Source organism: Myodes glareolus, chromosome 21 (genome assembly GCF_982192425.1).
Source record: "Myodes glareolus chromosome 21, mMyoGla1.1, whole genome shotgun sequence".
Lineage (NCBI taxonomy): Eukaryota > Metazoa > Chordata > Mammalia > Rodentia > Cricetidae > Myodes > Myodes glareolus.
In genome coordinates, this window is record NC_142046.1 from 60,882,800 (window position 1) to 60,898,958 (window position 16,159).

Consider the following 16,159-nt stretch of genomic DNA (forward strand, 5'->3'; position numbering starts at 1 on the left):
CCCGATGATTGGGATGCAAAAGAACCAACCAAGAAACGAAGAAGAAAGTTAAGTGTATGGAACTCACGATTCCCGCATGCGCAGTGTGGGCAGGGAAGGGGCGCTATGGAGAGGCTCAGTGTCAAGAGTGGGGGACAAATGGATGGATCACATCACCTGGTGGAAGAGACTAAGTTCATTTGGAAGGACGATAAAGTCAGGTTTTTTGTTTTGTTTTGTTTTGTTTTGTTTTTAAGTAAAAGAACAGGACTAGGCGGTCAAAGGGAGATTAAGTGATTTGAAGAGCAAAGAGAGAGCAAAGGCGAATAACTAACTCCTCCTCAGAGGTCGGGCGGAGTTCAGGACTCACCCGCTCCGTCAGCGGTGACGATGGCCTCGGGAGAGATGCACACGCCACGGTCGTACACCGGCAGCTCTTCGCAGGCTAGGCTCTCTGGCCACGAGTGGCGGTACTTGATGAGGATGGGCTCGCAGCCCTGCCGGGCGCGCTCACACACAGACTTGCAGGGCTTGATGGGCTCGTGCTGGAAGTCGATGGTGCAGATGGGCGCATACATGGCGCAGAGGAAGAACAGCAGATCCGGGCTGCAGTGCGTGCCCAGCAGACCTTCGAATTGTTCGATGGCCAGGATGGCGTTAGCCTGGGTGCTATGGTGCAGGTGGTTGGGCATCTTGGTCATGTTCCAGGGCAGAGATTTGCACAAGGGGATGCGGACGGGCTCACAGGCTGCTGCCCGAGCTCCGGGGATCTGGAGCAGGCAGAAGGCAGCCAGGATTAGCATCCCTGCCCGTAACAGCAGCATCCGTCCCGGGCTGCCGCAGACCATGATCCCGGCAGGGTGGGACAAGGCGCAGCCGGGCGGCGGTCTCCTGCACCCCGGGAGTGAGCACAACGACCTGGGAGCTGTCCCCTGAGAAAAATCACAGCTCGCTTGGGTCCAAGTCCTCTGGTCCGGTCCACGCGCTTGGCGGAGCCCGGTGCCTTTCCGCGCTGGCTGCTCTTCCCAGGCGTCTAAGCCTTTGGGCGAGGCAGCATCTATTTATTCCTCTCGCTCTGGCAGAGGCATCAGCCTTCGCACATCAATCAGATGAGATGGGCAAAAAAGGAAGCGAGAGAGTAATAAAAACAAAAGTTGAATTCAGCTAAGGGACTCGGAGCTCTGGTGTGTTGCAGAAAGGTGTTGGAAGAAGCGATGAATTCTGCAAAGTGAGAAGGATGGGGGACCCGGAGGGAGGAGTCTGGGGAAAACTATTGGGAGCGGAGGTAGGAGCTTGCCAAGTCCGGCAGGGTCGGGAAGATCCTGCGAGCCGCCGGAGGAGCTCAGGGGAGGTCAGCGCCCTGGCTCGCAGCTGCGCCTTCCTACCTCGGCTGACACGAGCTCCACCCCGTGGCCCCCGGCCCTCCGGCTCCTCCTTCCCGGAAGGCTGTTGAGTTTTCAGGGGACTGGTGGGTAGGTGGGACCTTGCCTAATAGTTAGGATGCTGTAACCCTAGACAGCTCCCGACAGCAGCCCCGCACCTTTACCCCTCCACTCGGGGCTCTGGCTCCAGAGACGAACCCTTGATCTCCATGGGAGAAAGTCTCAACGCACCCACGAAGGAGCCCCGCCCCGGGAACCCACTATGACCGTCTCTGCCCGCACCTATTCTCTCACTGAAAACTAGAGAACCTCTCTATCTGCACAAAGTCAGAACGGAGTGTGGAAGGCGCGAGCAAAGACCGCAACCCCCTGAGAGCTGGGGCGGGGCCCCATCCAACGAGAGCTAGTGACGCCAGGGGTCTGTGATTAAAGGAACTGTGGAGAAACTGACCCTCAAAGGCGTAAAAAATGTGCACGAATACAATAGACCCATAGGAATAAGAAACAAGAATTTCCTTCTATCCTTCCTTCCTTTCTCCCTTCTTTTCTTCTTCCCCCCTTCCCTCCTTCCTTTCAAGTTTTTCTTTGCCCTGTAGAATCGGAATTTTGAGTTTTTCTTTTTTAAAAAACCTTAAGAGTGGAGACTACTTTAAAACACTTGGATTCTCCCCCACCCCCACCCCAGCCGCAGTTTTCTCACTGAAAACTGCGTTTATTATCTCATTTTTCCCACAGGCAGATTCATCTCATGGAGAAATAAACGGTGCGGACAAACTGCCCCACACAGGTAATAATAACAGTAAACAGGAAAAGGGTTCTCATCCAGATGAGTTCAATCCGGTGGAGAAAATAGAAAACAGATCCCTCCCAGGCTACGCCTTCCAAGACTCCGGTACCCACCCCGGCTGCCCCCTTTGGCTTCCACAGCATTGTACGTGGGAAGTCGTGCGGAGGCCCAACCACTGTGCCCCTGCAGAGGAAACTGATTGAGCGGAGGGACGGCAGTGTCAGAAGACAGCGGGTGTGGAGAGGCGAAACCCGCAACAAAGCCTGAGTCACTAGAACAGTCCCGATTCATCCAGCCTTCCTCAGCGGTCAATATTAGGCAGGGAAAGTCAGGCTCCACTTCGGAAGGCGCACAGTGGGAGACGGATTTAATCCCCTGCGCTGGCTCAATGGCACTTAGGGAATGTCAGGGGTTGACTAGAACTGATGGAATTTTTATCTCTGAACTGATCATTAGCAGCGGTCTGTGACTTCAATGTTTTCAGATGGAAGTGTGGCCACTTCATAGGAAATCAACAACAGATGGCGGCTAGGCCACCGTTTAATTAATAAATCAACTATTCCTGGTTTACAACTATTTTGGTGTCATATGAAAAAACAAAGCCAAAAGTTATATAAACAGATTTAATAAAAATTGAACAAGCAAAAAACTTGAGCGCTGGGGGGATTATAAACAGAATATTTGAAGACTTTACTAGGCAAAAAAAAAAATATAGGAGGGATTTGAGATTAATTAGAAGTGAACAACAAACATGATAGGTTTTTGAACCTATAGAGAGACCCTATTTTACCTATCTTAAAAAAACAAACAAACATCAAACAAAAAAGAAAGAAAGAAAGAAAGAAAATAGAAAATTTTTCTAATATTTTAGGGGAAGAAAGGAGCCGAGTGTTTGAATGATCCATACTGACACAAGGCCTGCCCTTCTGTGCTTCAGCCAGCTAGCTACCCCTTTGTCCAGCAAATCCTTTCATGACTCCTCGCCCTCACCCCCACCCCCCATTTTGTTTTGGAGACAGGGTCTCACTATGTACCTCTTGTTTTGCTGAAACTCACTATATAGACCAAGCTAGCCTTCCAAGGGGTCCTAGCACAAACCCCCACCCTCATTCAGTATCTTGGTAAAATGAAACTCAACCAACAAGGTCACCCACCTTTTTCCCTCAAGTTCCATGCCTCCGTGAAGAGAAGACACAAAGAAATTGAAGTACATGCCTTTCTACTTCAGAATGGTGGTTGTGTGTTTTTACATGCTTGGAAACACCAAGTACCATTTAAATACATCTGAAATCAGATACCGCAGCGTTCTGTTTATACAATCCCTTAGCATTCATTATCCAAGCTTCCAAACAGTCCCAAAGCATTTGGGGGTTCGAGCACATCCCAGACATGTTTGCCTATGCCTAAGGTCAGCTAAAGCCCAAACCAGCCTACATTGCTTCTCTTTTTCTTTCTTTCCTTTCTTCCTTTCTCTGTCTTTGATTTCTGGTTGTTGTTGTTGTTGTGGTGGTGGTGGTGGTGGTGTGTGTGTGTGTGTGTGTGTGTGATAGGATCTCAAGTAGCCCAGGTTGACCCATGACCCATTGTGTAGCCAAGGCTATCCTTGACTACCTGATTAACCTGCCTCAACTTCTTGAGAGATGAGCTGGGATTATAGGTATGCAGTACAATAATCTGAAACCCTTTGACAAAATAAGATGACAGACAGACTCTGGCATGCTCTTACTCTAAATAGACACCACATATTTTGCTATCTCTTTCCTCTTACTACCTCTTTAAGGGGCTTCTTTTATTCTTTGATTTATCTTATAGCGACAGAGGAGAAAGCTAGTAGCCTACAGTTCATTCTAACATGGGGCTTGGGGTTGTTACACTGTAAACAATTAACTGTGATTACAGTCAAATTAGAAAATAGTCATAAAATTATCTTTATATACCTCAGAATTCACAAAACAGTCACTAAGAAGCAAAAGCCCAGCTGGTTCTCAGGCCCCTTGCATTTACCACCCCGACAGTGAAACATAGCCATGAACATGTGAAAATGAGAGTGTAAATCTGCAGGGCTGGCGCTTTTACTTGATACTAAATCCAGCAGATTTTTATTAATCTAGAAAAGAGATTATAAATATTTATAAATGATTTCTGGATAAAAAATAAAGACCAGTCCTAGTGACACAGGCTACCAATCTCAGCACTTAGGCAAAGACAAGCAGATCTCTAAGTTCAAGGCCAGCCTGGTCTACAGAGCGAGTTCCAGGACATCCAGGGCTGTATAGAGAGACCCTACCTTACCTATCTCTAAAAAACAAACAAACATCAAACAAAAAAGAAAGAGAGAGAGAGAAAGAAAGGAAGGAAGGAAGGAAGGAAGGAAGAAAGAAAGAAAGAAGGAAAGAAAGAAAGAAAGAAAGAAAGAAAGAAAGAAAGAAAGAAAGAAAGAAAATAGAAAAAATTTCTTTGGTTTTGAAGAGGAAAAGTTAGTCGCAATTACTGAAATGGTTATGGAATGGTACCTAAAGTCAAAGTGAGAAACCTCGAGATAATTAGCCAATGCCAATGGCCTGAGTCTTCATCTAGATTCTCCTGATGCAGACAGAACCTTTCCTGGGAGTAGGTTTAGTCTCTGCAGCGCCAGCCAGTTAGTGGGCCATCTGTCCTTCTCACTAATCGTCCACGCCATTCCCTTAGGATCCATTTCATTGAGCCCCGGTCCCCAAGGTGAACCTCGCACCTCCACTCTTCCCATCGCTAGGTCACACTTTCGGCTCTGCCTAGAAATCCTTCAGTCATCCTTTCCGTTCTCCCATCACAAGAAACTGTGCGCCTTGCTACTCAGGACAGAGAAGCGCAATCCCCTCCTCGTTAAAAACCTTAGCTACTGAGCAGTGAAGCTAGCAGCTGGAGGTCTCCTTAACTGCGAGTCTCAAAAGGCAAATGCAGGCACCTAGTCTCTTTCCCCAAGCCATTTACCCGGTTATACAGACGCGGCATCAGAGGGAGGCAAGAGGGAATGCTTTCTTCCTCTGTTGTTACTTTCTGAAAACTGTTTCTTACACATCCATTCCCTTTCCTTTTTTGTTTTTGTTTGCCTGCTTGCTTTGTTTTTGTTTTTGAGACAGGATTTCTCTGTGTAACAGCTCTAACTGTCCTGAAAGAAACTCTGTAGACCAGGCTGGCCTCAAAGTCACAGAGATCCACCTGCCTCTGCCTCCCAAGTGCTGGGATTAAAGGTGTGCACCACCTCCGCCTGGCCTTCTTTCTTTCTGTCTGTCTTTTTTTTTTTCTCCTTTTCGCAAGTGGTTGGCTGCTCACTAATCTGGACTTCAGTCAACGCCAGAAAATTCTGCTTTGAATTATTTGCTAACCTATGTCACAAAATCTATGTCAAACATTTGCGTGTCACTTACCCTGCTTTATTTTATACCAGGCCCTGTCAGAGCTTTAAGCATCACATCACCCCTATTGTACAGCACCACAATGTCACGGGCTAACCTTATCACTCAGCAGAAAAATCACAGTGGGGCAAACTGTGACCCTCCACTGCCTCTCAGAGAACAGCAACACAGGAGAGAAGGGCAGAGCCCTGCGTTTTGCCTGGCAAGAAGGTCAAACACAAGGCTGACAGACAGCCACAAGGCAGGGAGGGAGGCTTCAGAGAAAGAGGAAGGAATCCTAGAATGTTGGGGGATGACCCAAAGTAGCAAGCTTAGATGACAGATAGAAAAGAGACGTTATCGTTTTCCTAAGAACTTTGCAAAGGGGGTTAACATAAGGACTTCCATGTCTGTGCAAGCTTCCGTACTAGGGCTGAGGACTCTGGAAAGGAACGGACAGTATTCTATTAAGAACTAGTTATGGCACCTAGTTATGGGAACTAGCATGGCTTAAGGTGAGCCTGCCTTCCCAGGGGTCCCTGGAAATTGAACCAGTCCAGCTTCAGTGTTGGCTCTCACCAGGCCAGAGATTCTTTTCCCTTGACCAGGAGTTTGTTCCTACTCTAGCACAGTTACCATTCCTGTCTCTTTATTTCAGTAGTGCCACCTTCGGAAGGACGATAAATGCACTCCGCCCATCAAGACCCAATGCCCAAGAGGGACAGTTTGATCTGCTTTAGCAAAAGTAACTGTGACATCCTGTGCTAATTTCTCAGACAGATTTGTTGCAATGATAGCGGCATTGAGTTGTCGTGTACACATTATGAAGTGCACCCTTTAAATGCAGTGGTTCAAAGCCTACTCACACCTGTGAACAATCACCACAATCATTTTAGAACATGTTCAGTATCCTAAAGCAAACCACTACCCCCTAGGCAGCCAAAATGTTTTTTTCATCTATATAATGTCTCTATTCTGGATGTACACACATCTGTTTATATAAAGAGACACACACATGTTGTAGAATAACCCCTTTGTACACTGTGAAGATGTGCCTCAGTGTTTGGTTTAATAAACAAACAGACTGGCCAACAGGATAAAGTTAGGCAGGAAAGCCAGACTAGGAGAATGCTGGGAGAAAGAAGGGCAGAGTCAAGAGTAGCCAGTCAGATGCAGAGGGAGCAGGAGATGAACACGCCATGCTAATAAAGGTACCACCACATAGCAGAAAGTAAATAAAGAATATGGTTAATTCAAAATGTAAGAGCTAGCTAGTAATAAGCCTGAGCTATTGGCTGAGCATTTACAATTAATGTAAGTCTCTGTGTGGTAATTTGAAAGCAACTTACAGGATGGGAAAACTCTGTCTGCACATGCAACCTGTGTGTGGCCTTTACCACTGACTTCTTCCACTTTGCACAATGAATCTTTGGGCATATATCAGTACTTCATTGCTTTATATGGCTGATACATATTCTCCTGTATGAATATATCTAATATTATATACCAATATTATATACTACCAATTGCTGTTTTTGGTTGTCTCTACTTTTAACTCTTATAAACAAAGCTGCTATGAATATTTGTGCGCCATAACATCATAAGTTATTTTAAAGTTGAGACAACAACTTACCCATCCTTTCTCATGGCCTGATAGAGGCAAAATCTGGTGTAGTTAAGCAAATAACACACATAATGATCACATGGAGACATCCATTTTCTTCTAATACAAATTTTCTACAATTAAAAAAATTACATTAACTTACTGTGTGTATGTATCCACATGGGCATGGGAAGGTCAGAGGAAAATTTGTGGGAATAGACTCTCTTTTTCTACTACGTGGTCCTGGGAATTTGACCCTCATCATTAGGCTTGGCAGTAGACATCCTTACCACTAGTAATCACCAATAAAAATATTAATTAAATATTCTACAAGAATATCATTCCTCTTGTTGGATTTCCTGGTTTTCCTATTTTTAAAAAGTAAAAAACAAACTTCTAATTTGCATGTGAAAATGTGATCTACTTTGAATAGAAATAGGTATTGGTTCCTGAGAAGGTCTTGGAGGGGAGTGTCCATTAGAACTGTTTATTCTAACGTTTCTGATTATGGGGATCTTTTGGAGATGAAGTAGAATAAGATCTCTGAAAAAAAAGTTATCAATAATATTGTTGTTCTGGGAAAACAATCCACTCTTTTTTTTTTTTCACTGAGTCCTTAGTGTTCCCTTTCTAAGTACCAAGCAGTTTTAGGGTGTGGTCAATAATACAACAAGCAAAACAAGGTGCAGACTATTATAAAACATAAATTCTAATAGATTTTCTCTACAGCATAAAAAACCAGCATAGCAGCCAACCATGTAGATTTACCGAAGGAAGATCAACTAAGCTATTGTTTATGTTACAGTGAGATTTCCGCGGGAAATGAAAAATTCAGGGTAACCCACTCAAGAGGGTTCAGATGTGCTGGCTAGTTTTATGTCAGCTTGAGACAACAGCAAAGCGGAGACCAGTCACAGCTAAGAAGAAAACTTCCCCTCGTGGAACACTTACCAAAGGCTTCTATTGAACTATTGCTGTTTTACGGAAGGGGTTCTCAAATTGGAGGTCTCGACTCATATGGGGGGGGGGGGTCAAATGACCTTCCCAGGGGTCTCAGAACAGATATTCTGCATATTAGATATTTACATTATGATGCAAAATTACAGTCATGAAGTAGCAAAGGAAATAACTTTATGGTTGAGGGTCACCACAACATGAAGAACTGTATTAAGACATTGTATCATTAGGAAGATTGAGAACCACTGGGCTAAGGAAACAGAAATTTCTAGGTACCATTTATGAGTGAACATACTCTGTTTGTTTGTTTTTTACAAATGTAATGTTCCTAAAGCATCCATACATTTCCTGTTTTCCCCTTAAATTTAAATTTATTTTTTCTCTCCTGAACAGAGGGAATTAAGATTTTTTTCACTTCATATATAGATCTGAATTATGTTAAGTTATATTTCCATTTTTGCATTTGTAAACTATTACAAACAATATGACTATTCTATCACTAAGGCTACTAACTACCTGTATTTGAAATAAATCGTTTGGAGAAAGTGAGGGGAAAAGGTGGCTGGTTCCGTTGGTGCTCAACCTCTGTGTGCTTTCAAGGTCAGCTTTATCACAAGGAAATCTGCGCCGTCTCTGCTTTACAGCTAGAAATAGAAAAGGCAAATATTTGCTAAATTTTTCAAGGGGAAAAAAATGTTTGAAGGCTGCCTGTGCCCAGCACAGCATGAAACCCTCCAAGCAGGGGAAGGCACACAAGAGACACTAGAGAAAGAATGCCAGGGACCCTGGAGCTGAAGATGCTGTGACGAACTCTGTCTGCAGGCAGAGTAGCCACATCCTTCTAGACGGAGAAGACATTTACTCCCCCTAGGAATGACAATCAAGGGCAGTCCAGGCAGAAGTCAACTCCTGTGAGTGAAGCAAAGGTCTTTGGACACTCTGGAACTCGGAGCCCTTGGTGCCCCGAGCGATCACCCTGAGGAGCCCGCAGTGGAAACCCAATGGGCCAGGACTCAGAGACCTGTCGTGACTATAGGATCAAACTAGCAACATCGCTCAGCCACGGTCTCCTGGGAACTTGCGTCAGTGATAACATCTATTGTTTTTCTCTGCTGGATCTTGTTTCTAATGTGGGTTCTCATTGTGAAAGTTTCCAGAAAGCAGTTCTATCTTCAACGTGAAACCTGAAAGTCTGATTGATTGACTGATTGGACTTCAGTGACTGTGGGACGCTGGAATGTTGCAGGCCCAGACTCTAATTACACTTTATCTTGGGCTGTCTTTAGCCTTAGTCATCCGTTGCCCACCTCTGGCTGATTGTAGTTAATGGATAGAAACTTTCTGTAGTGTATTAACTTAACAAAACTGTAGTTTCTACCAAGCAAAGGGCTAAAAGTCTTCAGGTAGCATCTGAGGTCTACAGCTGAGATTGTTCTGCTTGCTTGTAAGTGTGTACTTAAAGTTTCCACCAATGTCTTTGACAAGCACCTTGACTTCAGGCTTTCTTCGTTCTGTAGAATAAACTGTTTTTTATGCTCTTTGTGGTGAGAGTTTTGTTTTCGTGTTGATAGCAGATAGACCTTGGTGGTGGTGGCAGAGGTGGTGTGGTGATTGTGGTGATGGTAGTGGCAGCACCAGCAGTGGTGGTGTCTCTCAGGTTTACCAGGAGTCTCATCTCGTTTTATCCACTCAGGGACCCTTTGTAACAGGAAGGATGAGGTCTTTCCGCAGTGAGTTAGCCGTACCCCACCAAACATGATGGAATTTAAGATCTAATTTAAGATCGTTTTAAAGAATATTATCTATTGGAGTTAATTTTAGTTTAGCTTTGTCTTGTTTTCTGAAGCAAAGTCTCACTTAACTCAGGTTACTTCAAACTTGACACATTGCTGAGAGTGACCTTGAACTCCTGAGAGTGACCTTGAACCCCTGATCCTCGGGCTTTCATCATCCAACTGCTGGGGATCCACAGACCTGAACCACCACGGCCACCTAATATTAGCTGCCTTTATAAACAGAGTCAAAGAAAAGAAGCTTCAGAATAATAAAACAGAAAACTATTTACAAGGACCCTCATGCTTTCAATTTTCCTCCTCTTCTTGTATTTCATGACCCCACTCCAACCAATTGTCTCACACCGCCTGCTCTTTGCCTCTCTGTAAACAAAATGCCCTCAACATTAAACACTACATAAACATGCAGTGGAACAGATGGTTTGCTGAATAGCCTCCCTCTGAAACCCAAGGCCTGAGGTGGTCTCCAGCCACTGTATGTTTTTACAGGGCCATTGCTGTGTTACTTGTGAGTGTTGTTCAGACTCCTGATCCGCCCCGAGGTTAACGCTGTCAAGCACTGTAAGATTCTGAGACCACGCCCATAGACGCGGCTACGCGCCTGCGTGAGCCTGCTTGTGATTCAACACGCATCTCTCCAGGTTTATCTTCACCGTCGCCAGGATTCGCTCTGCTTGTTTTATTTCCAACAGCTCACCGATACAATTAATTCAGAAGGTGTTCTCGTGAACCTGAGATGTGTCTAAAGGCGGCCATTGTCAAAACATCACGGAAGTGTCTGATAGAGGTAGATCTATCTATAATATGAGAAAACATACAAGAGGAACAGGGGACAAAATGAAACTACGTCTTGAAACAGGACTCTGGGGCTCCAGGGAGAGATTTTCATGTGACACAAAATCCCACAAACCTTTCGGCCATCACACTTTATTCTCTCAACATACCCGAGGTTTCTCTTGTTTCTCTTCTTCCTCCCTCTACACATATGTAAAGTCTAATTGACTCTTGCTAAATTTTCACTTAGCTGTTTATCTGCTGGTCATACTAAGATTTTCTAAAGCTATTTTTTAAGGTCGAAACAATTCAATAAAACATTTGCAATTTAAGTCACTGTCCTCTCTCAGAAGTACCTGTGAAGGTCTTCACTATGGACAGTAATTTAGGGAGAGAGAGAAGAGAGGCAAAAGACCATTGAGAATCGTGGAGGCTTGGGATCCCCTTGGAACAGCACTGTCAAACCAGAAAATTGTGAGCAGAAAGACTAAATCCATGATTGTCAAATTAAAGCAAGCTCTTTTTAATACTGGCCAGCAATATGGACACTGACCAGGTCCATACCAGGAATTCCTAGAGAATGGCTGCTGAATTAGGTCAGTTGGGTGCTCACAACACACACACACACACACACACACACACACACACACACACACACACACACACACAAAGGCTATGGCACTTCCCACCTTTGTCCAGCTCGGGGGCAAGTGTACATCCTGACGTACTTCGCGCCTACGTACCTCCCACCTGTGTGTGAGGTAGCACATCCGGTACTGGTGGGGCAACAACCCTTGTTTACTGCAGTGAAAACACATGGCTTGTTATAGTACTGAACAACAATCTCCAGCCTTCCAGGAAGTCATCTGGCCTTGGGCAAGCAAGGCTTACAGGTTGTAGCCTTTACAGTACCAAGGCAGAGAGAAGCTTTCCAGCCAGTTTCCCTACACACGATCAACACCGCCTCTGTCTTCCTACCTCTGCTGAGATAGTCCTGATTTGACCAAAGAATCGCGACATGGTTCTAATTAGAGTCCACATCAGTGTTGATAAGGCCAGGACAGTGATGGTTCATAGCATCGACAGACAGAAGGAACGACAAACTTACTGCATTTTGTACATGTGCCGCTTGTTGGTAGATACACATTATACAAACAAACACGAATACCAAGCGACTAAAACCAAACCTACTGCCCCCAATTAAAGATTTGTTAGTGCAATGATTTGAATATGTTCCAGAAACATCCATTTCTTTCTCAACACAAACCAAAATAAAACAAACAAAAAAACCTCACAGATTTTGTTTGGTTAGTTTGGTTTGGGACTTTTTGCTTTGTTTTGTTTTCTAAATTTAGTGTTGCTGAGTTTGCTCAGTTCAAAGCAGGGAATTTAGGACTTATAATCTAAGGATTAAGAAAGGATAACCCAAAATGTGGATGCATCATACCACAAATTACTGAAATAATGTGTCCCCTTCTGGCTTTGTTGGGTGGAAAAGACATGGAATGCACACTGGATCTGTGTAAACATATCCATCATAGTTCGTCTGTTCTTGTCAGAGCAGTTAGGGCGCATCTCTTGTCTTCACAAGTTCACCTTAAAAAGAAGACTTCTAGAGAAAAACCTAATGTTGTTAGTAATAAAATAAAAAAAATGCTTTAACCTGGAAAGTCTTAAAACCACCTATTATACAAAGCACCTTACTTGTCTTTCTTGCCCAGTAAAAATATCACTTGCTATCAGAATAGAATTGTAAAACTAAATAACACTATCGCTAGACTGTTCTGTGAGCCACTGTAGGATGGGTGTGTAATATGCAAATGAGCCCATTACAGTTAAGGCCTTGGGATGAGCTGTGAGAACAATAACAAAAAATAGCCTGGCATTGTTGTTGTTGTTGTTGTTATTGTTCTTTTAAAAATATATGATGATGGGATGCCCCGGGCGGCCTGCGAGCCAGGCAGAGGCTGCCGCCAGGGCGGTGCAGGGTCCCCGGGCAAGCGGCAGAGTCAGGCGGCTGAATGTGGTGGACGGCAGAGTAAATGGACATAAGGCTATATATAAAGCTAAACATTTATTACTTAAAGAAAGGGAGACATAGACAAACATAGACAGAGACATAAAACACGTGTACACACGGCAAGAGACGGACAGAAAAAGGGAAAGCCAAGATGGCAACAAGGTCAGAAGTGGCTGGAAGTGGTCGTGGCTAGCTCTTACAGTGACAGCAAAGGAATAACAGTTGTTGTTTGTTTGTTTTGTTTTAGTGTCCTCAGCATGGAAATTTTTATTTTGGCATTTTTTGTTTGCTTTTTTTCAAGACAGGGTTTCTCTGTGTGGCCCTGGTGATCCTGAAACTCTCTCTGTAGACCAGGTTGGCCTGGAACTCAGAGATTCACCTGCCTCTGCCTCCCAGGTGCTAGGATTAAAGGCATGTACTACCACCCCCAAGTTTATTTTGATTTTTTATTAGCACATGATAATTGCATACATTTATAGGATGCAGCGGGATGTCTCAATGCATGCATGCAATGCCTGCTGATGAAATGGGGTTGGGGGATAAGCCTTTCTCTTCCTGTCATTTAAGCTTTGAGCCTTAATTAAGGTTCTCCCTTATAGCAGTTCATACAGTGTACAGCAGATTAGAAGGATGTTGAAGGCCCTGCTGTGCTGAGACGCTCTGCCTCAGTCAGGTTTCTATTGCTGTGAAGAATGACCATGACCACAGCAATTCTTGCAAAGGAAAAATATTTAATTGCAGTGGCGGCTCACAATTTCAGAGTTTTAGTCCATTATCATCATGGCAGGGAACATGAGGGCCTGCGGGTAGATATGGTACTGGCTACATCTCGATCAGAAGGCAATAAAAATGATTGTGAAAATAGGCGACTTCATGAGCATAGGAGACCTCAAAGCCCGCCCCACAGTGACGCACTTCCTCCAACAAGGCCACGCCTCCTCATAGTGCCACGCCCTTTGGGGGCCATTTTCTTTCAAACCACCACACACTCTAAAATCTGATGTGCCTCTTTAACCAGTTTGGTATTTACCTGTTTAGAATGACTACAATTTAAAAATCATAGAACAACAGACCCTGGAGCAAATGTGAAGAAATGGATACCTTCCACACTGTTGGTGAGAATAATAAGGGGGCTTCCCAAAAGTTAAAAAATTTTCCATACAATCCTGCCATCCTGCCTGAATATATTGAAATTCTCATGCCAATGAACTACCTATGGTCCACGCTGCACAATAGCCAAGACAGGAAGTCAGCATGGATGCCTGTCAGCAGATAAATGGATAAAAAAAAAATGTGTTGTATATGTATGGTGGAATACTGTTTTGCCAAAAATAATGAAGTATTGTCACTTATGCCAAAAATGGATGAAACTGGAGGATGTTATAAGTCAGATCAACCAAACACAGAAAGATGAGCATGGTTCTTAGTAGCATAATATTTTATTTGATGTTCAATGAATGTAGATTGTGAGAAAGAATGAGAATGAACGAAGGCTAGAATATGTATTATTTATTCCTACTATAGCAACGTTTTGTTCTTTAAGCATTTGATATGAGTTGGATATAGTGGAACACTCCTTTAATCCCAGCACATCAGAGGCGGATGGATCTCTGTGCATTCCAGCCAGCCTGCCCTGCACAGTGAGTTCCAGGAAAGCCAGAATTACATAGTGAGTCTCAACAAAACAAAACAAAACAAAACAAAATAGGAAGGAAGGAAGGAGGGGAATGGAAGAGAGAGAGAGAGAGAGAGAGAGAGAGAGAGAGAGAGAGAGAGAGAATTTGATCTGAAAAAAGAATGGATTGTAAATTTCACAACACATTTTCCTAATGAAACGTGAGCCATCTCTAGTGGGGTGAAGGGAAGCAAACAATCAGCTCTTGGAAATCACAAACTGTGACCCTCATATCAGAGCTTCTGGGAGGCCGGCCTCAAGCCCCAGCAGGAGGACTTACCCAGAGTCCTAGTGCTCGTCCTCCCCAGGCTCACGCTTCTTGAAGAAGCATAAGAAGAAACTTTGGGATAAGATTTACCTTTTCTAGTTTTAGTGAAGTCCTTTAAGGATTGGGCCAGGATCGTTAGATTCCCAAGTCCTGCTCCAGCCATTTCCGCCAGGCTCTCCTCACCAGCCCACACCACTCGCCTCCCTCTCTCCACGTCAACAGAATCCTCCTCTCAAAAGGAGTGTTTGCTCCACTCAAGCCACTAACTAAGATAAAAAGAGTCATTTCCTCATTCTGGTAACCTGCATCAGCCTTGCCTTTAGAACCACACCTTTTACCTGATCACCCCTCCTTGTACAGGCTCCCATCAGTTTTCAGTGTGTCGGGGTTGACAGGCATGTCCTAACTCTTTCCTGTGCTCACTGTTCCTCATAGAGCCCTGTTCCCACCATCAGCAACCCCAGTCTAAATGTGAATGGACACTTTTCTGTTCTGTAAAAGTTTCATCCGGGTCAGGAGTAACTAGCAGGGGTGAGCAGAAAATCTTTTAGGTGATGTGGCCATAAAGCAGGAAACCATGCACCCTTTTTATGCTGACATAGAAACACAGATGGAGAAACAAGTCTAAGAACTTCCGAATCTTAGCACTTGCAGAAAAGAACATTCCAGAACCTTCACTCAGTAGTGCCTTGAGTCTGTTTAATCAGCTGCGTAGTCTGCATTTGCTGAAGTTACCTGGTTATGTCCGAGGTCTCTCCTATTGCCCAAACTTGTGCCTTGAATTTTCCTTTTGCTACAGGTTCTGTGGACTCCGTCACCATCTTTAATCTTTTTCTTGGTCCCAAGCTCAACTGTATCCACAGCACCCAAAGATAAACTTCTGTGCTATCTTCATTTAAAATGTTGACAAGAGAATTTTTTTTTACAAAGAATTTGAGATAATGATAATTTTTACAAAAAATAATTTGAGAGGATGACAGTGCACGCAGCCAGGAGAGGTTACAGAGCTTCTAAACAGAGTGAGCACTTTATGCCTGGGACTCACCTCCGGCACAGTCCTGAGGACTTCTGTCTTCCCTGACTCACCACATTGTAGTGTTGCCCCTAATTGCTGAAGGCATCACTTCTGCAGGTAGCCCTGAGCACAGGTCTTAACCTTTCTTTCTCAGTCTTCATCTCCTCCCCTATGAGTGGATAATATTATAGTCCTTGATTGCACATGGTTGCTATGAATACTAAATAAAAATGTATAAGCAATTACAGTAGTGCTTGCTAAATATTAATGAATGTTAGTGATTATTATTGGTTGCCCTTGAAGTTATGATCTCTCTTCCCATCCAAAAGAAAACCCTGCATCCTTGTGCCATGTGGAAATCTCAAAGCATTCCGGGTTTCCTGGCAGCTACTGTATTGGGTCTCTTCACTCCTCGGACTCACCTGTGCATTTGCCTATGCTGCTCACAGTTTTTCGTTAAAGAAATTAGATAATAAATTACTGTCCATCCGGTTTTGTGTTAGAGTTTATGTCCACCTTAAAGCCAGGAAGC

General features: G+C 44.1%; 1 protein-coding gene across 2 annotated transcripts in view; it reads right to left on the reverse strand.

Annotated features, from left to right (window-relative positions):
- Positions 1-14,841, reverse strand: part of Frzb (frizzled related protein) — a 47,760-nt gene extending 32,919 nt beyond the window's left edge. Inside the window, exons 1-2 of one of the 2 annotated variants that reach the window (XM_085680909.2) lie at positions 14,703-14,841; positions 350-749 (exon numbers count right to left, since the gene is read on the reverse strand). In XM_085680909.2, the coding sequence (XP_085537035.2) occupies positions 350-680 (331 nt within the window). In that variant the 5' untranslated portion in view covers positions 681-749; positions 14,703-14,841. Of the gene's footprint in view, positions 1-349; positions 1,072-14,702 lie in introns of both variants that reach the window. The other variant, XM_048426116.3, reaches the window with a different exon arrangement.
- Between the last annotated feature and the right edge of the window lie 1,318 nt (positions 14,842-16,159).